The sequence below is a fragment of the Gouania willdenowi genome, chromosome 17 (assembly GCF_900634775.1).
Source record: "Gouania willdenowi chromosome 17, fGouWil2.1, whole genome shotgun sequence".
NCBI lineage: Eukaryota > Metazoa > Chordata > Actinopteri > Blenniiformes > Gobiesocidae > Gouania > Gouania willdenowi.
In genome coordinates this window covers 28,203,969-28,228,452 of record NC_041060.1, presented here as the reverse complement: position 1 = coordinate 28,228,452, position 24,484 = coordinate 28,203,969, and the positions used below count along the sequence as shown (strand labels likewise).

The following is a 24,484-nucleotide window of genomic DNA, read 5'->3' as shown; positions in this document are numbered from 1 at the left end:
CGAGGAAACCTGGTCCACGGCTCCTGGAAGCGGGGAGTTAGGAGCGGGACAGCGGTTTAAAACTCGCTTTAAAAATAACGTCATGTCTGCTCCTCTGGGAGCCTCCACAGCATGTCAGCCATTGTTGACTGTTAACGCAACACACACAGAAACACACTGTAGGTACAGAGATGAGGCAGAGTAGCGATACTAACTGTAAACGCACACCTTTTGTCTGTGATTGACTTCGTTTGGCGGTGCTTCATGTGTGCTGCAGCAATGAAATGAAATAATAAAGCGCTTTTCAATTGTCTCGGTTCTGTCCTTGACTCAATCCACAGTAGAAACAACTCTCGTATCGCTCTGCAAAAAACTGAAACATGGCGGTGTTGAGTGGAAAAGGCAGTGACCGGGGCTGAGGTTTGGAGCTGACCTTACATTTTGCGTCGCCTCAATGCCTAGTCAGCATTTTTGGGAGGTGCAAGTCAGGTTATAGTGTGGGGGTCTAAGTAGAGCACTACGTAGAGCACTAAGGCATCGATTTGATGCAGAAACATATCTGGCTTTAGGTTCAACGCTCCAAAACAATGGAGTGTGTGGAAATGAGGTGAAAAAGCATTTGCAAGCAGGCTGGAATGGGTGGAGAAAAGTGTCAGGTGTGACGTGTGAGAGAAGAGTATCAGCAAGAAAGAAAGGAAAAGTTTGCAAGACAGAAGTGAGACCAGCCATGTTGTATGGTTTAGAGACAGTGGCACCGAGGAAAAGACAGGAGGCACTGCCAGAGGTAGTAGAGATGAAGATGTTCAGGAGTGACGAGGATAGATAGTATCAGGAATGAGTACATCAGAGGATGACACATGTTAGATATTTTGAAAATAAAGTCAGAGACCAGACAGAGGGTTTGGACATGTACAGAGAAGAAACAGTGAATACTGTATATCAGTACAATGATGCTGTGGTTGGAACTGCCAGGGAGGAGGCCTAGAAGAAGACCAAAGAGGAGATTTATGGATGTAGTGAGAGAGGACATAAAGTCAGTTGGTGTGAGAGAAAAGGATGCAGAGGGTAAGGATAGAAAGAGGCAGAGAATTCACTGTGGCACCCCCTGAAGGGAACAGTCTAAGGAAAGTAAGAAGGGGGAGGATCATCATATTGAGATCAGACCCACATGCCCCTTTCTTTAACCTTTGGGCTCCAACAACCCAACAAATACTGAATCAAAACAAAAAACTTAAAAAAAAAAGTCCTGCCAAAGAGCAGAATTGTTCCACATCCTTGTCATCATGCCTGTTGTGCTGGAAAGGCTTTAAAATAATCCATTTGTGGACATCTGGTCCATGGGGTCAGTAGACCTGATTTTAAAGAGTCTGTTACTCACAGTAACACACTGAACTTTTTTGGTTTATCTTTTTCAACCTCTGGTTTTGCATGTTATCTTATTTTGCCTTTTGTACTTGCCAACAATAAGACCGAGGATCAGATTCATCAATGATTAATTCAGTACAAACCTTTTAGTCCTATTTAACGCAAAGACCTTCCGTCGAAAGTCTCATTCAGATCATGTATGCATGGTGTTGTGGAAAGCAAAGCAGTGGCCATTAATAATTTGACCCTTGTCTTCAGGGGAATGTGTTCTTTCTTTAAAAGTCTCAGTTTCATTATTCCACAGGGACGTCATCACTGGCAGTTAACTGCTGTTTTCTCTAGTAATGTTTTGTTCAAATTCTTTCTCAGGTTTACCAGTAAGTAACCAGCTTTTCCCCCCTGTGAATAAGACCAAAATCTCTTTAAAAAGTTATTTATAAAGAATGACATAAAGGTTGGCAATGACTTAGATAATTGCTCTGCCAAAACTAAACTCTTCACATAAAGCCACAAAAAGTGTATAGAGCTGCAAGCCCATATTAGGTCATTGCAAGTAGGAATGTGCGATATTTTATCGTTTATGATTTATCGTCAAAAACATTCTCACCGGTAAGAATTTGTCATCCCACAATATAAACGATAAATTCCCATGTCAGAAATTAGCGAGGGCCACGGGACATTTGTCCCTCAATTTAACTAAGAATGCCACAAAAAAATGTGTTCCATGAGCCAAAACTACCCCCGTTTGTTGTCAACTTATTATTCTCTGGAGCGGAACGTTGTTTACGGAAGCTCTGATGTGCACCGCCACTGCCCCTTCACACACCGCCGTCTGTCCGTGTGTGTGTGTGAGGTGATCGTCACAGCTACCAAAAGCTGCCGTGCTGCGATACATCATGGACCACTACTTGGTTAAAACCAGACAACCATCCAACAAAGTGAACCAATTCAAGTTCCTCCGTCAGATCCACCCAGAGTTCCACAAACACGGTGACAGAGATGAATCTGTCTCAACAAAAGCTAACACACCGACACACAGAGCTAACGCTAACCACTCCAAATAAGGAATAGACCAAATAAAAAGAGCGTCTTACTGTTTATGGTCAGATTTAACACTTTACTATGGAAAGATAAAAACTCACATGTCACACGTTGTGTGAAATAAATGTTAGCATAAATAATGTCACTACTCATTCGTCCCAATTTGTGAAACAATATTTTTTAATTATATTTCACGCGTTCACAGACAAAGCTGGTCCCATTAGACTAATGTAACTATTGAGATTATTACACTAAAATAAACTGAATGATTAAATAATCAGCTTGATCTGGTTTAATTATATAAAATCAGAGATATATTTATTAACCATAACTAAGAATCTTGAATGGATCTGTTTAGCGGATTGTTATCTTTGTGTTTCTGTTGCACCTTATGCAGAGATGTTTGCTCCACCAGCTGAAATGGGGCGGGATCAATTTTGCAGTTCTTGAACTCCACTGGTTCATCGAGTTGCTGCTCCTCCCACTCGGAGATCTGTAATGGGAAAAGAGGCCAAAAACAAACAAACAAACCCTTTAAAATTATTGACCGAATAATTTTACTTTGATCATCTAATGTTTGAGCAGGTCTGACCTCGGAAGGACTCATGCAATCGTCTACCTCAGTGGTGTCCTAAAAAAGGCAGAACTTAAGTTAGTTTTTCTTCTGTTTAAAACACAAACGTGAGAAAAAGCGTCCACACCAACGCTCAACTATAACAGACACATGCTTCTGTTCAAAGGATTTATTCAACACAAAAAAACCCTCTCAGATGTTAGAAAAAGAAAATAATGCCTACTAAAGATTACTTTTAGCTGTGAACTGTAGCATGTTCTCAGTGTTCTCTTGTTTAGTCAGAGTGACCTTAAAGACCTTAGCACACGACGGCTCCATATAAATCGATGTGACAGCGGAACTGATAGATAACACCCACTCAAGGTCCTTACAAGTAATGACTTCACCATGTTTTGCTTAATATAATCAGGAATTCTACACTCTTATACAAGCTGAGTTGACGTAAGGGCATGTTTTTTCTTTTAAAACATTGTACGAGTTGCTGTGGAGGCCCCCTGTTCTCTGAATTCCAATAGGGGACACGATCCGTTTGAAAACAACCTTCTTCAACACACTCCTTTTAAGTGATTTTAATGTTGATTTGAACCTTTAACAGAGACTCGTAAACGGACACCAACAACAAAAAGCCTATGTTTCGACCACCAACTCCAGTTTTTTCCAAAGACATTTGGATTAAGCCACAAGAACTCTTCACCAAGGCATGACCAGCACCTGAGAAAGGAACGCAAATAAAACGTAAATTCCACCACTGAACTAACCAACAGCAACTAATGCATGAAATGAACCATCTAATGTCTAAAGCACAATATTTACACAATCTTATGTGAAGTATATTAAAGTGTATCAAATTTGAACACATTTCATCTAATATTCTTGTTTCAGAAATATACACATTACCTACGTTAATAGTGGTAAAATTCTGAAATCCATCTTTGTGTATCATGTATAGGACATATATGCTCAAAGGAATAATTTACCATTAAAAAAATTGTCTCTGAAGAGGTATTTTTACTTTTATTTGTTCTTGTGTTAAAAGATATAGTCCCACCTCCTCCTCTAAGCCCCACCTCCTCCTCCTGTCAGTGCTCTGTCCAAATCCACGCCCCCACAAACTTGAACACGCCATACCTGCCAAGTTTTGGATTTGAAAATAAGGGAAATTTTTTGGCACCCACTACCAGTCGTCCCACCCGCCCAACCAAGCTCCAGTATCCCTTATATTTTAGGATAGATGTACAAGAAATCTAAAATACCCACTTATCAACCACTTACTAAATACAATTATGTGATTAGAATCTGGTCGGTCGACCTTTATTAACATTGAAATGCTGTGAACATTCCTACTAGGGCTGAGCAATATGGACCAAAACTCATATCTCAATATATTTTCTCAAAATGGTGATATATGATATAAACCTTAGATAATTTTATTAAATAAAGTCTGACCAGAAAAACAATTCTGGGTTAAATTTGCTGATGCTAAATGCCACACAGGGACATTTATTAACAAACAGATGCACAATATGTGCACTCAGAAATTAATCCAACTGAGCTTTACATGTTGTTCTGAGAAGTAAAAGCAGCGACTCCTAAAACTAGTATTTTGATACACAATAAGCTATATATATATATATATATATATATATATATATGAAATATTATAGTTTTCTATATCGCCAAAATAGAAAACTCGATCTTGAATCTCGATATATCGCCCAGCACTAATTCCTAAATTATAAAACAGCCTAAATAAAAACAAATGTGTATATGAAGCACGTGTTTATTTAATATACTTACAGTTTATACAAGTCAACACGTTGCATATTTACTGTTAATTTCACGTTGCTTGTCTTTAAGTTATACATTTACATTTTATTTTCATTACATATTTTCTTATAATTTCTCATGCTCACTCATGTGGTTCTCTGGTATTCACTAATGACTTATTAGACACGTTTATTACCAGTGTTTGGAATAACGGCGTTTAAAATAACGGCATTATGTAATGGCGTTTGTTTTTCAGTAACGGGGTAATCTAACTAATTACTTTTACGCCGTTATCGTTACTCAACGTTAAATGTGGTGCGTTACATGCATTGATTGACTAAAATGTTATCCGAAAGCATCCCTGGCTTCTTACTCAGCTGTAGTGAGGAGGTGGGTTAAAAACAAGGTGAGCGATTATGATTGGGTAAGGCGACATGCCAGCACACGACACACACGCACACAGCAGATTGGATGAAGCAGCAGAGATGGCGAGCGTGGAGCAGTCTGATGAAAAGTTGTCATTTTTAAGGTGACGATATAAACACTACTTTAAATTACTACTTTAAATTAAGAACCTACATGTGAAGTGTTCATTATATCCAGGAGTGAAGACTTTGTCGACATCCGTTGTAAGCAACTCAAATTTAATGAAGCACCTCACGACATCTAAAAAATGTGAATTATTTGACATATATCAACTTTTTTTTTTTTTTAATAGTAACGCAAATAGTTACTTTCCTTGGTAATGAGTTACTTTTATTATAGAGTAATTAAGTTACTAACGCAGTTACTTTTTTGAACAAGTAGTGAGTCACTATAACTAATTACTTTTTTAAAGTAACGTTCCCAACAGTGTTTATTACAGACTTTACATTTTTTAACACCTTTTTAAAGCAATGTATATTTGTGGCGCTTGTGATTGGCTGATATTTCATGGTGACTTACATCGTTCCTTCCGCTGTGGGAGACGCTAAAATCTCAGTTATTAATCTAACAGAACGTGCAACTGTGTCCCAACCTGCTGCTCTTTAGGAAGGTAAACTCTGTGTCTCATTTTACAACGTATTTACACCAGTTCTTAGTTTTTTCACCGGAACGTCTTCATTTTTAAGCTCGTTACCCGAACTTGTCATTACCCTAACTCTACTTAACCCCACTAGATCCCTCCATCTAACCCAAAAAATGCCAACATAGCTCCAAAGGTGTCAGAATTTAGCAAAAGGTGTCATAATTTAGCCAACAACACTTAATGACCTCCTTAATGTCATCTTTTTCATGCTAATGACAGATAATGACAGCGTAATGTCAGCCTTATGTATCAACTTCAAAATAAAGTGGGATCATACATAATGTCGACTACTCTCAGGATGGAAGGACTATTTACATAAAAAGGTTTCTGAACAGAATCACAAATTAAAGCTTTACGTGCAAAGAAGTTCAAACTAGGGCTGTCACTTTAAAGGTGCAATAGGTAACTCTTACAAAAGTGACTTTTTGTCATATTTGCTAAAATTGTCACTATGTAAAGACAGCATAACATGAAATTAGTAATCTGTAAAACAAAACAAAAAAACAGGCTCATTAAGTCCCGCCTACTGCTCCAACTGCAATTAGCCAGAATCCACCCCAACTGAGCAAAAAGAGCCAATCAGAGCCAGGATTGTGTTTGATGGACTGTCTGACAGCTGTCGATCACAGCTCCTGCCCCCTTCCTCCTCAGCTAGCTCATGCCGATACCTCCGTTAGCATCAACAGCTTACACGGCAAAGACGACGAGTAAAAAGAGGAAGCAAGAAGAAAGAAAAACTAAAAAGAAAGGATTAGACAGAGCCTGGGACAAGTAGAGAGTCAACATCGGAGTGGCTTTTCAGAGGTGGAGGGAATTCCATGATCTGGAAGGACTCAAAACTGATGCAGAGTTGGCAAGTTTTAGTGAGGAAGAAGAATGTGACAAGGTAAGGAGTGTACTCCTTTCCTGTAGGGAGCAGTGTTGGTTCCCTACTGATGGTATGTGTATATATCTCCTGTTTGATTTGTAATTTGTACACAAGTACTCCGTAGTGTATGTTATATTACCATGATGTTGCAGTTGGGCTAAATTTAGCTTGTTTGTGATACTAATGCTAAAGTTACTGGTTGGTGTTTTATTAGTAGTTATTGGTTTTGTTGTGTGGTTTACTGGCCATTTAGCAATATTCACACCAGCCTCCTGGGGGAGGGACTTTGGAGCCAGGGCAGGAGAGCAGTGGAGAGGTAGGGGGAGGGATCTGAAAGTTGTACTTGTTCAAATTTAATGCTAAGTTTTCCCTCTCCTCCAAGTTAGCAACTGCACCTTTAACGCATTAATTGCTATTAATTAATTACAGGAAAAAATATTGCTTTTTTTTAGCATTCTAAACAGCGTGGAACCTTTCTCATTTGAAGTGTTCCCGGTATACCCATAATACTGATGCACAGACATTAGACCGCCGAGCTTCTCAGCTTCGTTTTGGTTAATTTTGACTTATAAAAACACCAGATGGAAAACACAAGCCAAGTTGTGTGCAAATCAAGCAAGAATGAGTTTGCCGACAACGGGGGCTTTGCAGCCCCCACTAGCACCTCAATGCTTAACATGTAGCAGATAGCACTCCCCGAGTGTTCGTACTATCTGCAACATGCTCCGAGCAAGCCGTGTTGCCAAAACTGGACAAGATGACAGGGATCAGAGCCAAAATGAATAATGCTGCGTCCACACCAAATGCGTTTCGTGTGTCAAAATCGTGCCTCACGTCCCTAGAGAGCACGTTGAATGAGTTTAGGGGAGGGGCTTCTCTGTTGCCGGTGGTGTTCATACAATGGATGATATTGTGGCGATCAGTTACGTTCATAATTCACCCAGTGACTGTGAAGTGGTGGGGAACATTGTGTTAAGAATGCACTCTTTCCAGTTGGATGTATTTGGTGTGTACTGTGATGTTAGAGGGCTATAGAGTGTGGGTGAATAGAGAATAAAGTGTAGAGTTCCTTGCTGAACACGCCACCTCCGACTTCCGTTCATCAGCTCTACATTATCGAGAGAGTGGCTTGGCTTTATTTGCGCCTCGGAACATTTCTAGATTCCCCCGAGCTGCGCTCAGACAAGAGTCACTTTCAGCGCTACTTCCGTCCCTCCCGTGCCCAGTTTGACAACCTGCTGACCCGCATCGGCCCTCGCATCTCCTATCAGGACTCCATCTGTCTCCGGTTAGTGTTTCTTTTTTCATTCTGAATTTGTCACGGTTGGGGAAAGGTCCTGATTGGTCGACGCACCGCGATATGCCCCAAATGTTCAACAATCCCAACTCCAACGCCGGCCACGTTCGAGGTGCTGGATGCATGTCAAATGCTTGAAATCTCAAAATGCCTGATGGTCAAGCCTAAAGGTGGCTTCAGCCCTTTGGACTAGTCTCAAATACAGAGGAATGTAAATGGCTGCAAGTCTGTTAAAAACAATGAATTACTTTATAAAGCCCCTTTGTTACATACCAATCTTTTAATCTGCCACAATTATGTGATTTAAGTGAAAACACCTCAAGTTGAGGGTGTTTCTCAGCATTTTTTTAGGTGCAACTAAAAATAGATTAATTAATTACCAAGCATAATTAATTAATCACACCATTTTTCTAATCTCTTTACAGCACTAGTTAAAATCAGTTAATTCCCTCATGGTAATGTTTGTCATCAGTAAATACATTAAAATAATAAATGAATACATTCCCTGTCTTATTGCACACACCACACCACACACTGTCTAGGAGTTGACTGATGCTTTGATCCAGGTCTGGGATGAGATAACCTTGCCAGCAAGATGGATTTTCTCTTCCCTCTTGTGCTGCTCCAGCCCTTACCCTTTGTAAGCAAACTGAACCGGTTCGAACCAATCATGAGGCAGTGTTGTGGTTTAGGGCGGGAATTCCGAGTGTGACAAAGCAGAATTGTCGAAGCAAAACTGGCGCATGCGCAGTTGCGGGGATAGGAACTAGCTGGGCTACCACTATTAGCATAGCTCCGAATCAAAATAGAAAGACGTCGACGCAGGAGGATGAACGTGTGGAAGCTGCTATAAACTCACTTTTAGAAGAATCCAGCATTTCCTTTTTGAAAGAGCAACAGCAATAGGCGCTTTGTGCATTTTTGGACGGTAAGGACGTATGTTTTCACCAGTGGAGCCCTGTTGTTGTTGTAGCCATAGCAGCGTCTCTGCCGTGTGATTGGCTAAAACAAATCATGGTGGACAGGCGCTTTGCCCTATTAGCTTCAAGTATTCTTTACATGTCCCTCCCCGGTTCTGAAAGGATTCACCAGACACAGACCCAGATCGATGTGGAGAACTCGAGTTAGAGGGAGGGCTACACATCAATCTGGCTCTTGCCAGGTTCGGGATGAGATTCCTCAGGAGAAAATCCATCATCTCATTGAGAGCATGCCCAGGTGTTATAGGGACATATAGGCCACACACATACACACAACTGAGGCTTTCCACAGAACTATATTCCAACATGTGAAATAATCTTTTTTAAGGTTTATTTTGAGAATGATTCTGAATCCAGAACACCATAGTATGATGATTTTGATATAAATTGATCAGTCTTGTTTTGTTCCCAATTCACAATGTACATTTCACTATTTTCAACTGAAATATTTAGAGTTTTGGTCTGTGTGTCACCAACATAATACGTGTGGTAAGCAATGGTTACTAGGCAACAGTCCCTCGGGTAGGCCAATAATCTTACCGCCATTGAGATTCTCACTCGTTTGGGCTTTGGGTTTCCTTTTTCGGGAGGAGTTGACTCAGTCAGGCTCTAATGATGGGAGAGAGAAGGCGACAACACATCACAACTTTAACATAATGTGAATTAAAAAGGCAAATCTCCTTTAATAGATTCAGTGCAACATTGGTCCACATTCTGTGTTCGTCTGAGAAAAATCTCTGAGGTGAGTACAGTGCTACTGAAGGGTTATAATTACTGCACCACAGAAGGTCACAGAAGAAGTTCAATGCGACACAGGAAAGTGCACAGCTTAACAAAAAATAAAACAACAAAACATCTTCTAATATGGTATTTTGGTAAAGATTTACTGATGTAGTGTTAAAAAAGCAGTGTTTTTCTGACTGATTAAACTTTTACTATCAGGTTAGAATAGAATTCGGTCATGACTGCAAATCAGGAAAATAAAATTTCAATTGAATATGATTATTCTGTTGAGTAAAATGTGTATTTTTAAAGCTAAAACTATATCAAATGTATGTATAAAATACTTTAAGAATAGAGTTTATCATCATTATATGTTAGAAACAATTATAGCAACAAACAACAGAATAACTGAGCATGAAAAGAAATTGAATGTCTGCTTATTTGAGTTAGAGATATAGTTATTAGGTGTACTTTCGTAAAGGTGTTCATTTGTCATGTTACTGTATAAATGTTTTGCTATTGAGTTGTATTTTGCTTATTGATTTTTGATTCATATTATTGATTTAATTTAATTTTTCATTCTGTTATTAATTTTTGTTTGCTTTTTGCTCCTTTTCTATTTCGCTTTGCTGTCACAACACAATGAATGTGTGGATGATTGTGGTATGAATGTATGGGGGAGTGGTGGCGATGGAATGGTCCCCATATTACACAAGATGACAATACATTCAAAGTCACCAGTTAATTAATCAATCAGGTAGTTGGATATCAAATTCAACTGAAAATTTCACAAAATGTTGTAATACTCAACATTGACAAAATCTACTGCAATGAAATATATAAATACACAAGTTTTGTTTGCATTTCAGATGTTGTAGGTAGTTTCACTCCAACACAAAATCACCAAAATTTCTCTTGAAAACCAACATTTGATTGGAAGGGGCTACATTTGTTATGGCTGAGTAGTGCATACTCTAACATATGCATTAGTGGTTTTCTTCTGTAACTCATTGACTGCCAAAGACATCTAAAGACATCAATTGTGTTTTTCGGCTAGGGTTGCTAGGAGACAAAGCTCTCCTGTGAATATCGAGCTTGTACCATGATGTAGTGATCAACTGATGCCAGGTAGATGGTAGCAGCGCACCTTTGGATGAGAGATCCCTAATGATGGGCAGAGGTCAGAGGGAGAGGAAAGGAGTTTACAAGACAAAAAAATGGCTCTACGAGAATTGATGCTGAAGCTCCCAGCAACTCACAGCAGCTCACACTCGACCAGAGCATGTGTGGAACCTAAGTGGACTATTGAGTGTCGCGATGGTGAGGGAAAACGGTCAAAAAATGGGGCAATCGCTGACACTCGGCATGTCTGGGAGGAGGAGGAAGTTGCGTGTGTGAAGACTGATGGGGGGGAGAGACTTGGAGGAATGCCAAAATATAGTAAGAAATCTATTCAATTCTGACCTAAATAGCAAAATAATAATAATTTTTCCATCAAAATCCCAGTCTCAGTGTTGTTTTTGTAGTTTTATAAAAGGAAACTAATGTTGAGTTGTCACTAAAGCTAAAAAAAATTGCTTCAAAGTCACTAATAGATTTTTTCAAAAAAAGCCGTTTTTCTCAGTTTTTGTCACAAACTAGTGATTTGTGAGAAACTTGCCTTTATTCAACTGCTGGTTACAAAAAAACAAAACAAGCTAGAAACAAAATTATTTTTTATAATGAAACTAGAGTCTAATTTTTCAGAATCAGATTCTAGATTGTCATAGTACAAAATATTCTGTGGGTCTTAAAAAAAAAAAAATCAGTGAAAATCATCTAAAATGCCTGGCAATGTGGGGTTGGCTGCTCTGAAAAGGGCTGGCAGTGAATTAGTTATATCAAACTAAAAATTATAATTATAGCATTTACAACATGCTTAACTTGCAGTGAAGGGGCTAAATACAAAAGAAGCAGGTGAGAGAGGAATAATTCACTCCTGATCACAGAATGTATGACAGTTATTAAAGCCTACACTTTTCTTACCTCTAGCAGCTCCTTATCCTGGTTGGCACATAACAGCGTCTGTGAACCTCAGAGAGAAAACAATGTATTCAGTACAGATTTTAGTGCTTTTCAAACAGAATAGTGGTAGTGCGTTATTCTACAACAGTATTTTGAAAAGGCCATTCCTTTGAGTTTTTATTTCCAGATATAGATTCATTCTAATTATGTTTAACCAAAAATGTTCATACACTTATGAATAATGTTAGTTTTTACTTGATCAGTAATTGTGCTGAATAAATCAAATTGTATGATAATATTAACCTTATTACTCAAATTATTTCTATTATAATATCAGGGAGGATCATGCTTTTCAACATCATATGAATATACTAGGCTGGAAAACACAATGCAAGTATCTTGAGACTTGCCCCTCTGGAATATTGCACCTATGTTTCTGCCTTTAATCATTTATTGCCTATGGTTTAAATCAGAGGTGCCATGATCTACTGTTCAAACTGGCTTTATAGAAAAACAGAAGTCTCAACCTAAAGGAATGTTGTCAAACTTCTTATTTTTTGCCCTGTTTTCCTGATCGTGTAAAGCCTAATATATATATATATATATATATATATATATATATATATATATATACACATACCTAAAGGAAATGGCTAGTAGCAAACATGTACCGTCTCCAAGACATGCACTCCTGCAACTGCACTCCTAATCTCTCAAAAATTGTATAGCTTGATCTTGTGATCAGAAAACAAGACACATTCCGATAGAAGCCATGTGCTTTTATAACAGCAAAAACAAAATAGGAGGTTGGTTCCCATTGATTGGAGAACATGCAGGATTGACTCGACTTAAACCACTGCTATCTACTCGGCACCCCTAAAAGTAAATAAACTCTCATAAAACAAAAATATGCTGTATATTCTGTCCTTGAACATATTTTGTATTGACGCACAAGATGACAATCAATATTTTTTCTACAAAATGATCTGCTGACTCAGCTAGGGGGAAATAAAATGTCAACATAATAATGAATTCTTTGTTTAGTCTGTGTTAAGTCTATAGGTATTGACAGAATTTAGATTATTTTTTCCCAGTAGACCGCTAAATGTGTGATACAAGCTGCAATGTTGGATATTTGTTGACAATGCATAATTATTTAGACTGCTGATCAATGCTATCAAGATACTTTATTTTGAGGTTCAAAATGCGCTCTCGTCACATAGGTTATTTCATTGTGTCCTTATGTTTTTTTTCTTTGTTTTGAAGGTTAGGTAAAATACGTACTGTTAGGTGTCACAGTGTCGCTGACAACTGACACGGTTTTCAAGGCTGATTTCAGAGGAAGATGGACGTTAGACACCACTGGGCTGAAGGAGGATGACTCCTCTGTAGAGATCTACATGGAAAATATATTAACAGAGGAAGCAAGAAAAAGGTACACATGCAGACACAAAAGGGATAAAAAGCAAACACCAGAACATGCATGCCGAAGCACAGGACACAACAGGTAACGGCACAGACAAAAGAAACACAGAGGGTGTGTGTTATTTAAATAATACAGATAATTTATCTATGCAATAAGTACACTCACCATGAGTACAGTCCAAAAACTCCATCTGTGCCTTTACCAACCACTATATGCCTGTCACATGCTATGCCTGTTCCACATTCAGTCTACAGCCAGATCCCAACCCCAGCCACACAATCGCCCCACCCTCAGCTGTGGCGCCCCCGGACGCCTCACACCTCTTGGTTGCTCACCAGGAAACGAACCCCTTGGCGAGCACTGGCATTAGTTGAGGTGTTAAGTGCGGCGAAGCTGCAGGCTGAGCTAGGACTGCTGTCAGTGGTCAGACTGGGCAGGTGATCTTGGTTGCCATTGTCTTGAGCCAGTTGCCGGAGGTACTCAAGCCTGCGCTGGCGGCCCAGCTGCTGAGAGAGCAGAGACTGGAGTTGCAGGCGCTCTATGGAGCCCAGCAGGATCATGGAGTCTGAGGGAAATAAGAGAGGATACTTGATGATCCAAGTGAAAAACAAAAACACAACTCATTTTTAGCCATTTATGAGGGATTGCTACTTATACCTGATGTGCATTAAAGTCAAGGGTGGTGTGTGTGTATAACAGACAGGTTGGTCAAGGAACTGCTCTGTCAGGTTGATTAGTTCAATCTAACCTATCAAACCTCATATATGCTCTTATATGGGTGTTGTATTGTATTGGGACTAACCGTGCAAGCAACTAACTGCACTGAAAAACACTCTCCAGCATGGAGGAGCTATTGCAGTGAACTTTTTGTTGTTGTACAGAGATATTTTGGCACCCGGTGTGCATAAAACCGTTATTGGGCGATTAAATCACTCCCTAAAACCAACAGAGGTATGCGTGCGACCGGTGACATCAAGGTACCTTGCTTTCCCATCAAAAAAGGCACTTGTTCTCATAAGAGCACAAGTACGACACCAACAAACAGCCTTACGTGTTTCAAACCCGGGCTCCATATTTACCTCTGGATTCAACCAATGCCAGTGTTCTCAGCTGACCAGTCAGCAGCATCTCTTGCAAATCTCGATAGGAGGAGTTAAGGGTGATATAGCGCACATCTCTGACCATGATGTCCTCTACACGTATATTATACTTCCTGAAATTAAAAAAAACAGGACAATCAACTGAGAGGATGTAAAATATCTTGAGAGAAAGATGAATAGATCATAAACTCACTCGTGATGTCCCATTCCCAGCTCCGGCAGGTAAGGAAGCTTCTTGATGCGAATGATGGAGTCGTAGAGTGACGGCTGGAGGGCCTGAGCCACAGCGTTGGCCAAGATGACGGCAATCATCACAGGCAAGATGTGGGAGATCTGACCAGTCAGCTCAAATACTATGACTGCAGTGGAAACTGTGTGTGTGACGGCTCCAGACAGTGCTGCAGCACCTGGGAATAGGAGTGTGTGCAATGAAGGAGAAGTCTTGAACATGCACACAGAAAGCCAATGAGTTAGTTCAGTTTACAACTTAAAACTGGGATTATATTTCAACGCCTTCGTTGGTCCTCCGTTATTGTTGTGACTGTTTTGGTGCATGTACGCTGATGAGGTTTTTTCCGAGTTTACACTGTGATTTCCAATAGGGAACTCAGTTTAGGCCCTGCCTTTTCTCCTCTCCTTTTCCTTCTGTTTTCCCACTTTTCATCTAAATACAGGTCGCTGCCCATGTGGCGACCTACAGTTCTCCCACCCCTGTCACCCCATGTTATATGTGATTACCTTTCCATGTTCTTGGATGGGATGAAACTGTGCTAACTGCCCCACAGGGATGAATAAAGTTGATTCTGATAATGATGGTGGTAATGGTAGTGACCCCTGTGGTTATTGGCTGTGTGATTTCTTGATGCAGGGTGCATTGAATGGGTAGTCTGGGATAAACGGGGAAAGATGCATCAGTTTTGAATATGTTCAGTGCATTGTGCCATATGTCTTTGTACAAAAAAAGCTACAAAGCAAGTACAAAGATTATCTATGGCAGGGGTCACCAACCTTTTTGAAACCAAGAGCTACTTCTTGGGTACTGATTAATGCGAAGGGCTACCATTTTGATACACACTTAAATAATAATTAGGGAGATTTTCAAAAGAGCGGGGGGGGGGGGGGGGGGGGGGGGTTGTTTGCTTTTTAAAGAGAAAATGAAATAATTCAATTTCACAGTGTTCTTTTATTTGAAAAACACATATAAAGTAAAGAACAAATTCCACAGTACCCGTGCAAATGGTAAATGGTGGTAGTAGTAGAATAAATAAAATAAATAACATAAAATTAAACAAAAAAGGCATACATTGCATAAATTATCCATCAATCTATGCAATGTATGCTTGAAATATAAAAATAATCAACAAAAGGAAAATTAAACATAGCCTATACAACATCGGCTATAACCATAACAGAAACACTTCCCTACACATGGTTGCATTTGATTTTCTCCCGATTTCCTCACTGACATTGTCCGGGCGGACCATCCTTCACTGAGCGTCGTTTCCGGCCGGACAATAATAACGATTACACCTCTTCTTATGCGGTGTAATCGTTATTATTATTACAACAATATTATTATTACAATAATATAATTACACCGCATAAGAAGAGGAAGAAGAGTCTTCTTCCTCTTCTTATGCGGTGTAATCGTTATTATTGTCCGGCTGGAAACGACGCTCAGTGAAGGATGGTCCGCCCGGACAATGTCGGGCAGAAATCAGGAGAAAATCGGGAGGGTTGGCAAGTATGTATTAAACACAAAAAACACTTTACATTTTAAGTGTTTATATATATGTATTGTCATTTCTAAGTTACATGTAAGTGTGATTTAAACAAGAATAGCTAAATAAATAAATCTATATATATATAAAAGCTCACTGGTAAGTGCTGCTATTTGAGCTATTTTTAGAACAGGCCAGCGGGCGACTCATCTGGTCCTTACGGGCGACCTGGTGCCCGCGGGCACCGCGTTGGTGACCCCTGATCTATGGTATGCAGTGCTTGTTTGACATCGGTGCCTGTGGCAAATAGGCAAGATCACCACTCAGTGCTTCGGGTAAAGATGCTTATTTATCACAAAATCCAGCCTGAATCTGATCACACCTTGAATAATGAATAATCCATCGCTGCTTTTTGATAGAACTATCTTGTTTTGTTAGAAGGCTTGGAGGGCTCTATTCTCCAATGCGTGTGAGACAGTAGCAGCACAGCAGCGATGTTTTTGGCTGCGCTCTATTCTTTCCCTGTACTTAAATCAGTCACTGCACGCCTTCGTCTTAGTTATGCACTCTGAATGGAGCAATCCTGAAATGTCGGCGTTCCCATTCAAATATGGCTTTATGCGCTTATGAACCAGGAATAAGTGCAGCGCCCTGGGAAGGTGAAACATTGTACTGCACTAGAAGTTTGGACTTTTGGACAATTTAAGCCACACAGACATATAATATTGCAAACAAGACTCCCAGAAAGAATCTCTTGACAAACTGACACTGCCACAGGGGTGGCTGGGGGTTCAATATGTTCACATATACAAATTTAACAGTTCTAGATGGGAAAAATGTGTTAGATTTCACTATATTTTATCCATGCCATCCACTCCTTTTCCTGAGTGGATGATGGGTGCTGCACCTCTGCTGCTGCTTGGTAAATTAAACTCTGACAGATCTCAGACCTACAGTATGTTCACACTGGTCAGACTTTTGTCCAACTATTTTCATTCTATGTCCAATATGAATCCACGGTTTGATCCACTACAGAGTAAATATGTGAAACAAGCTGTCATTTGCAGAGGTTGGTAAAATGCGCATAAGAAGGTGGACCCAAAACTGTTCCCCCAGTTCTGGCTCGCTCACATCAGCTCCATAAGACTTTCAACAGTTTATATTGAAGACTGTGTATTATGTAGGAAGCCAATGGGTCCGTTTCACAGTAAACATCTGTCTTTTCTGCATTAGAGCAGGATGCTCTGCAGCATCACAGACACTATACCTTGCATTATTCCCCTCAAACCTCCAGCGCATCACACTACGTAACGCTTTAGATCTCACAGGTACTGTATTGATGACAGATGATGAGGGCTAATGCCCTGATCATTTTTGAATGCAAGAAGTTAATAAAATCAGGCTTTCCACACAAACAAACATTAATCGGTCATTAGTATATGCGCAGGAGATAAAAAAAAGGCTTAAGTCCAGACCGGAGAATACGGCCCATAGGGTCTGCAATGTTTATTTTTGAAATTTTATATTAAAGAATGAGTTTTATAAAAACAGGGTAGCTCACAAGGTTTATCCACTCACCAACTACAGCATAACCTCCAGGAACTATTGGATACACTGTGCCATCAACCTGTATTCCATCAGGAAACATAACTGCCATGATCTCTCCAACAAGCCTGCCAAATCCTGCACCTGTCAGACACACACAGACACACACAGACACACAGACACACACACACACACAAATGTCAGGGAGCCATTGTGGAAGATGATAGGAAAGCAATTATTGGAGAAATTGTGTGAGTTTCATTAACCGATAAGAAACACTGGCATGAAGGCTCCACAGGGAACAGGCATAGTGGTGGCCACTGCAGACATCCAGAACTGAAAGAGAAAGAACAATGGGTGAGAAATTATTAGAAAATCCCTTTTGACACATCAGACAGACACGTATGAAACAACAGTACATTACAGTGCATAAAGTTACAAAACCAAAACCAATTTCTGCCATACAACGCTTGATCCAGAGATGAGAACTCTGAGCCCTGCAGCAGCTGTAAAACCCTTGAATGAGCTAAAGCTCAACATTGCACAACAGTCTGAGAATACATGATGAGAGAGAAAAAACTCACAAAGAAAAAAAGAAATCTTCAGAGTAAAATGCCTGCGGAGAGCTTGCATTCCTGTCTAAAAAGCATGGACGAGCATCGATTTACAGTATACTGTATATAACAGTTATCAAATCTACTTTTTTCTCCTAATTGGTCATTGAGCTGATAACACTTTTCTTATGCAATTTCCCAAGAATCCATGGCCAAGCCTTACCTTCATGATGATGAAAAGGATGAGTGTGATGAAGAGGTTGACCTGGGGGTGCTTCCAGGCATGGTGGTGGCTGATGTAGTCAAACTCCTCCGCCACGCCCTGACGGCACCATGTGCGGTTGTCAAATAGTGCGACCAGGGATTCATGCTGCGTTAGCTGATGAGACAAAATGGATAAAAGAATGGTGCCATAAAAGCTTGTCATAAGTGCTTCTGCACCTACAACACTGCTGTTTGCCCACAATGACACACATAGTTTACCGACCCCTGATCTACACAAAACACATTTCTCTTAATGGCTTTCTATTGATCTTTGGGACTTTCTTAAAATTAAACAAAGCCATATTAACACATCTTCACTAGAAATATAGATCTACCAATGAGCTCAAACCTATAATCTAAAACAGCGTGAAATGGGGGTCTGTGTGGCCCTTGGGGTACGCAATGGCACTACAGGGGGTACTTGAGAGAGAAAGAACTGTAAACAAAATGTTATAGTCGGACAAAAGGGGGTACTTGAGCCAAAAAAGTTTGAGAACCACTGATCTACAATACCATCAAGCTCTTTGGGATCTCAGACCTGCTACTTCTCATATTATTCCATCTTTGAATCATGGGTTGCACAAAAACAGGACATACACCCCTTCATTCCCCAGTGGACAATTGAATCTATCTATAAAGCAAGGGAGCTCTGTCTGTCTGTATCTCTGCGAATCAGACTCAGATTGACCTGAGACTTTCAACATGGCTGCTGCTTGGTTCAGAGGTGTTCAACGTTGGATTTGTTTGGACTGCAATGATACCATTAATGAATTATTTCATAAAATTGTCCACCGGGAGCGGGCAATTTTATGAAATTTTAGAGATGATGACATCATCACTATGGATTGAGCCTTTGCTGGCTTTGAGCACACAACACAGTTGGCCAAGTTAGAGGCAGCCTGTGGGCTCACCAGAACCAATTACAAAGTGTCCGGCCGGGGGCAGCCTGCCCCGGGAGGACCGTCCGTGTGCGTGTGTGTGTATCTCGTAATCGCTGGGGCGCGCGCAGCGAGCTAGGCAGAGGCTCTGTGTCGGGGAAGCAGAGCTGAGACCGGGGGGCTCAAGAAAAAGTGTGTCACGGCTTCCCCGTGGCGTCCCAGCTGGCAGAGCGCTGGAGTGGCTTCACTTTTTGCACACTGCGGGTGAACAGTGTGAGTGTGTGTGTGCCTGTGCCAGTGGAGAGATCACTTCTCCGACGAAGTAAACAACATCCATGCGTGTTTGAGTACTGAAGGGGGCGTGCTCATGGGCACGTCAGACAAGCTTGGATTTTCTTAAAGAGAGAGAGGCTAAATCGAAGCGTCATGAACTGTGCGTTACAGAAGGACATTTCTTTTAAGTTTTTTTTTTTTTTAATATTTGCTGCATTTTCCCAAAAAATGTGGGTAGCATAGTTATTTGAGTATGATATAGAATGGTACTATGTGGCTGAAAAAAACATGATACCCCCCCTTTAAAAATAACAATTTAATTAATATATATTTTGTACAGTCACTGCGTTTTATGGAACATTATATTAAGAACTGTATTTTTTGAACTTTTGAATCAACATCCACCCTCACCCCCCCGGAACACACCCGCTGTTGTGTATAGGATGATGCAAATATTTCCTCCCTCTACAGTATATCATCAATGAGCTGGTGCTGTAATCAAACGACCATCAGTGTCATTTATTTTGCTGATTAGTGGACAAAATGTGTTTAAACAATAATGTGGTTGAAGATTTATGGCATTTTTAAATCTGTGAACATTGGTCATTGCATTGTCATTCAGGCGTTTAAATACATGCAGACTTTGAGTCATGTTTCTTTATCACTTTTGTATAACCACTGCACAGAGTTTGCATCATACCTTTACATTAGCTATAGTGTTGCTTTAGATTTGGGGAGCAGAGCTTTCAGTCGATCTGCTCCACAACTCTGGAACTCACTCTTTCCTGACCTCCGAAACACACACACACTCACCACTTTCAAATCCCAACTCAAAACCCATTTGTTTAAACTTGCCTTCTCTCTCTGACCAACATTATTCCACTGAACTTCCATTATTGTCCACCTTATTTTGCTGTTCTCTACTGGTTTTTTGTAACCAGTTTTTCTGTACGGTGACCTTGGGTAACTTGAAAGGTGCCTTTAAATAAAACGTATTAATATTATTATTATTAGATCACTTTTGGTAAACTACCAGATATAAACCTTCAGGTTTCTGCAGAAGCGGGGTAAGGTGATAAAGAGTCCCATGATGCCTTTATGAGCTGGAGCTCTGTTTGGTGATTCATCCTCTCTCTTTGGCTGGAAGGACTTAATATTTGTACTTACCCTGAACTTTGTTTAAACTCTGTAATTTAACTCTAAGCATTCAATCATTAAATATTTTAGCTAGAAGGGTTTGATCCTGGAGTGTTTCTATCAAACAGCAGCCTGTCAGAAACATACAGGAACATTACTGCTCATACACACTAAGCCACTCTACAGGGTTAATGTTACACCTACTGTACCTGCTGTGAACACGTGCATTGTTCTAAATACAGAGGTATCAAATGCCACGTTCCCAGGTGCTGCTGCCTCCATAGCAGTGAAATAAAGAGCTGAATTATATATTTATCTATCGAGCTGCAGTGATTCCTGCTGAGCAGCCACAGCTCAAACTTCAGATATATGAAGGTAAAATACTGTATAATATAACAGTCTTAGTTCAGATGATTTTCTGCTTTCATTTGTTTTGTTTTTTTTTGCCCCATCTTATTTAATTTCATGAATGGATGAAAAAACCATGCATGGAAAAATTGACAGATGCAACCACAAGAAGCCTCATCAGCGGTTTTGCTTCCCTGCACACATTCAGACTAGAAACTAGGGGGATAGTTTTTTGTTTTGTTTTGTTTTGGCTTCAACATGATCGACTTTGAACGTGACTGAATAAAAGGAACAATGCCATAATAAAGTCACAAAGGCTTTGATTGGACATTGACATTATTAAATGGACATTATTGAGTTGTGTAGCATTATATTGCATGCTATTGGAATTAATGGGATAAAATGCACATGTTGGCAAAAACATGTTACAAAATATTCCTGCTAATAATTTTAATTGTGGATATCGACAGTTTTTCTTCCATTCCAGATATCTGAAACTGAATTGTAGATATCTGAAATTCAATTCTGACTAGTTATAATTAAATAACTGATATGTAAGCTTGGGATTGTAACTACTAAGAATGTAAGTTGAGATATCTGGAATTTAATTTATATATATATATATATATATATATATATATATATATATATATATATATATATATATATATATGATATTCAATGTAACTCCCACATATGCAAAATTCAATGTTTTAAATGTAATTCCTACAAGTAAAAATTTTAATTGCAACCAGTAAGCCCTACTACTTAAATGTTAAAACTTCTAAAGATCAACAAGATTGATCACAGATTTCATGATCAGAGAAGTGAGGGCGCATGCCCTGCAGCTTTTACTCTGAATAAACAGCCAATAGAAATCAATGCTGATGCCAACAGGATGTGACATCATCTGTTACTGACAAGATAAAGAAAAATTTATCTATAAAAGCAAGAAACTTCTGTGTGTGTGTGTGTGTGTGGAGCAAATACTGTATCTCCCCGACGCGGTGTGAGTTCGACCTGAAACTTAGTCAATGGGTTCCAAATAGTGTGTGTATCTGTTATTTTGAATTAATTTGGTGAAGCAAAACGATCAAAACTATAATTTTATAATTACGGCTCCCTCGGTAAAAGCGCGGTATTGAGAGCGCTACTTCTGGGTTCATGACGTCACTTTGTCGCAGTTTGTTTAGGTTAAAAAAAAAAAAGGTCAATATTAAAAACGTTTTTATTTATTTCCGACATGGTTACATTCACTTTTTTTTTTTTTTTTTTTTGTACATGCCGAAAAAGGAGACGAGAGAAGCAGTTTGCTTATCTGGGTCCCGTCCCCTGTTTTACCATCGCAAATTTACATGGGTTTACATGTCTCTCTGGTCAAACATTCTTGAGTTGTTCTGAACAGTCCTTTTTTGTGAATTCTCATCTGTAGTCAGTGTTGTTTTTTTTTAAATTTTTTTTTTATTCCTCCTCCTCTCTATCGTTGTTCGTGTTGGCCTTGTTCCCTGCCAGACGTTGTTAGCATTCCTCCAGTTCAAGAATAGTTCCTCTTTCGAAGGTGTTTGGAAGGTTTTTCCCTTTTCATCCATAATGTCACCACTCGGGAATGTCTCTTTCGGACACACAAGTTTGCAGCTTGTTTTGTCTCTACATCAAGGTTAATCCAGCTGTTGTTAGTTCTATTGGCAGTGTTGTATTTTCCACTGTTAGATTTAACTTGTATAAACACATTATTATATCTTAGTTCATAAGCAAGGTAGTAATTTCATTGTACAGGAAAACATGTTTCTAACTGCACATATGACAATAAACACTTTGAATTTAAATTTAATGTAATCCTTAATCACCCCACCACCTAGCAATTGAAATGAATAAATGACAGACCTTTTTTACTCTTGGTTTCCCCATTTAATTCAGTCTCCGTAAAATAATCACAGTCTGAGTTTTGTTTCCAGTGTTTATATAGATCTGGGTCCATATCCATGATTACCATCAGTAATGTTGTTATTTACGTGGATCCTTCGTATTTTCCCAAGTCTTTCATCGTTTTGATGAGGATTGGTTTTCCGTTCTCTTCTCCCAGTGGTGTGATGTAAATCCTGCAGTTCCTTGTCCACGTCTTTAAAATCTTTCCTCCTTTTTTTATTTGGCATGCCTTCCATTTTTTTTTGTCAGGCTTTCATTAATAAAAATCTTCGTTTCCTTCAGCTTTCTTCCTTGCTTCAGTAGTTCTCCTTTGAATTTCATATTCGTGAAGGTTATTTTTACAGCTCTGTTATCATTTTTCTTTGGCAGGAGATGGCAGGAGTTGATGTTGTCAGGGTTCAGGACAATGTCCTTCGACTCCAGGTAGTCAATGACCTGTTGTTCAATCGATTTTGTTTCTTCGTCACTCGCGTAACTACTGGGTTTTATCTTTAGGCCTGTGATGATGACATCTTTCTCTCTTTCCTTTTGTTACAGCTGTTCAACCCTGGCATTCAACAATTTTATCTCTTCAGCATTTCTTTCATTCTTTTCTTTCAGTACCTTTGCTTCGCTTTGTAGGTTTTCCAGTGAGTTTTCCAGCGTCTTTTCCAACGACTTTATCTCGGCAGATAGGTTTCGTAGACCCTCGCGTATCATCTCCTTGACCTCTTCCAAACCCGAATTGGGTTTGGAAGAGGGCCTCCCTGCGGTTTTTTCACCATTTTCCTTCAGTCTTGGGCCCAATTTTTCAGGCTGTTCAGCTGTAGTCAGCTGTAGCCAAGGTCGTGTTATCGGAGCGAATCAAAACACGTCTGCTCTCTCCAAAGACCAGAAACTCTTAATGAACTGCTAAAAGTCATTTAAGTTAATATTTCATGGTTATTTTATTTTATCCCGTGATTCCAAACTTCCTTTAAATCTCCGGGCACAGACTTCACTTCCTCCTTCGTCTCATGACTGTGGGTGGCGGCTGTGCTGACAGTCATGAGCCGATTATATCACAAACTATCTGGTTATTCAGACAGAGGAATGTAACGTTTTTGTGAGTGGCTGGGTCCACAACATGGTTACACTATGATTATTGTTTGTTCTGCACAAGGGTGAGTGTTTCTTCTTATATTATTCTATGAACTAAGAAAGATGCTAGCAGCTACAATGCAAACACACACATGGCTGAGCACGCTTGCACTACACCGGGATGCATATGGTGAACGCACACAGCCGTTTAGAGAGAGAGTTGCGACTTTGGCGTTGCAAAACGTTTATTTTTCGTGGTACTTTCGGGTCTCTCTCTCTTTTTTTTTTTTTTGAATCTCAACAACCTGACGATTATGTGCATGACGCGCGCACGTGTGAGAGAGATAACGCATGGAGGAGACAGACGTAGACACACACACATTATGTGCATGACGCGTGTGTAAGGGAGAACACACGGAGGAAGTGGAGTTACACACAAAAAACTAAACAATATTTATACAGGAAGTACACAAAACAACGGAAATGCCCAAAAATATACAAAAAGGCTCCAAAAACACACAAAATGACTCCAAAAAACATACATTACAGAAAAATACACCAAACAGCAAGAAATATGAAAGTGACT

General features: G+C 39.6%; 1 protein-coding gene across 7 annotated transcripts in view; it reads right to left on the bottom strand.

The window, feature by feature from the left end:
• The window catches only part of LOC114478906 (chloride channel protein 2-like), a 134,723-nt gene that overhangs the window by 9,734 nt on the left and 100,505 nt on the right, over positions 1-24,484 (bottom strand). For 3 of the 7 annotated variants that reach the window (XM_028472262.1, XM_028472255.1, XM_028472257.1), the window contains exons 13-23: positions 18,237-18,392; positions 17,726-17,795; positions 17,493-17,603; positions 14,387-14,600; positions 14,173-14,306; positions 13,414-13,658; positions 12,952-13,063; positions 11,689-11,735; positions 9,481-9,549; positions 2,978-3,016; positions 2,774-2,878 (exon numbers count right to left, since the gene is read on the bottom strand). In XM_028472262.1, coding sequence (XP_028328063.1) covers positions 2,774-2,878; positions 2,978-3,016; positions 9,481-9,549; positions 11,689-11,735; positions 12,952-13,063; positions 13,414-13,658; positions 14,173-14,306; positions 14,387-14,600; positions 17,493-17,603; positions 17,726-17,795; positions 18,237-18,392 — 1,302 coding nt within the window. The remainder of the gene's footprint in view (positions 1-2,773; positions 2,879-2,977; positions 3,017-9,480; positions 9,550-11,688; positions 11,736-12,951; positions 13,064-13,413; positions 13,659-14,172; positions 14,307-14,386; positions 14,601-17,492; positions 17,604-17,725; positions 17,796-18,236; positions 18,393-24,484) is intronic. The other 4 variants (XM_028472256.1, XM_028472260.1, XM_028472259.1 and 1 more) reach the window with 3 other exon arrangements.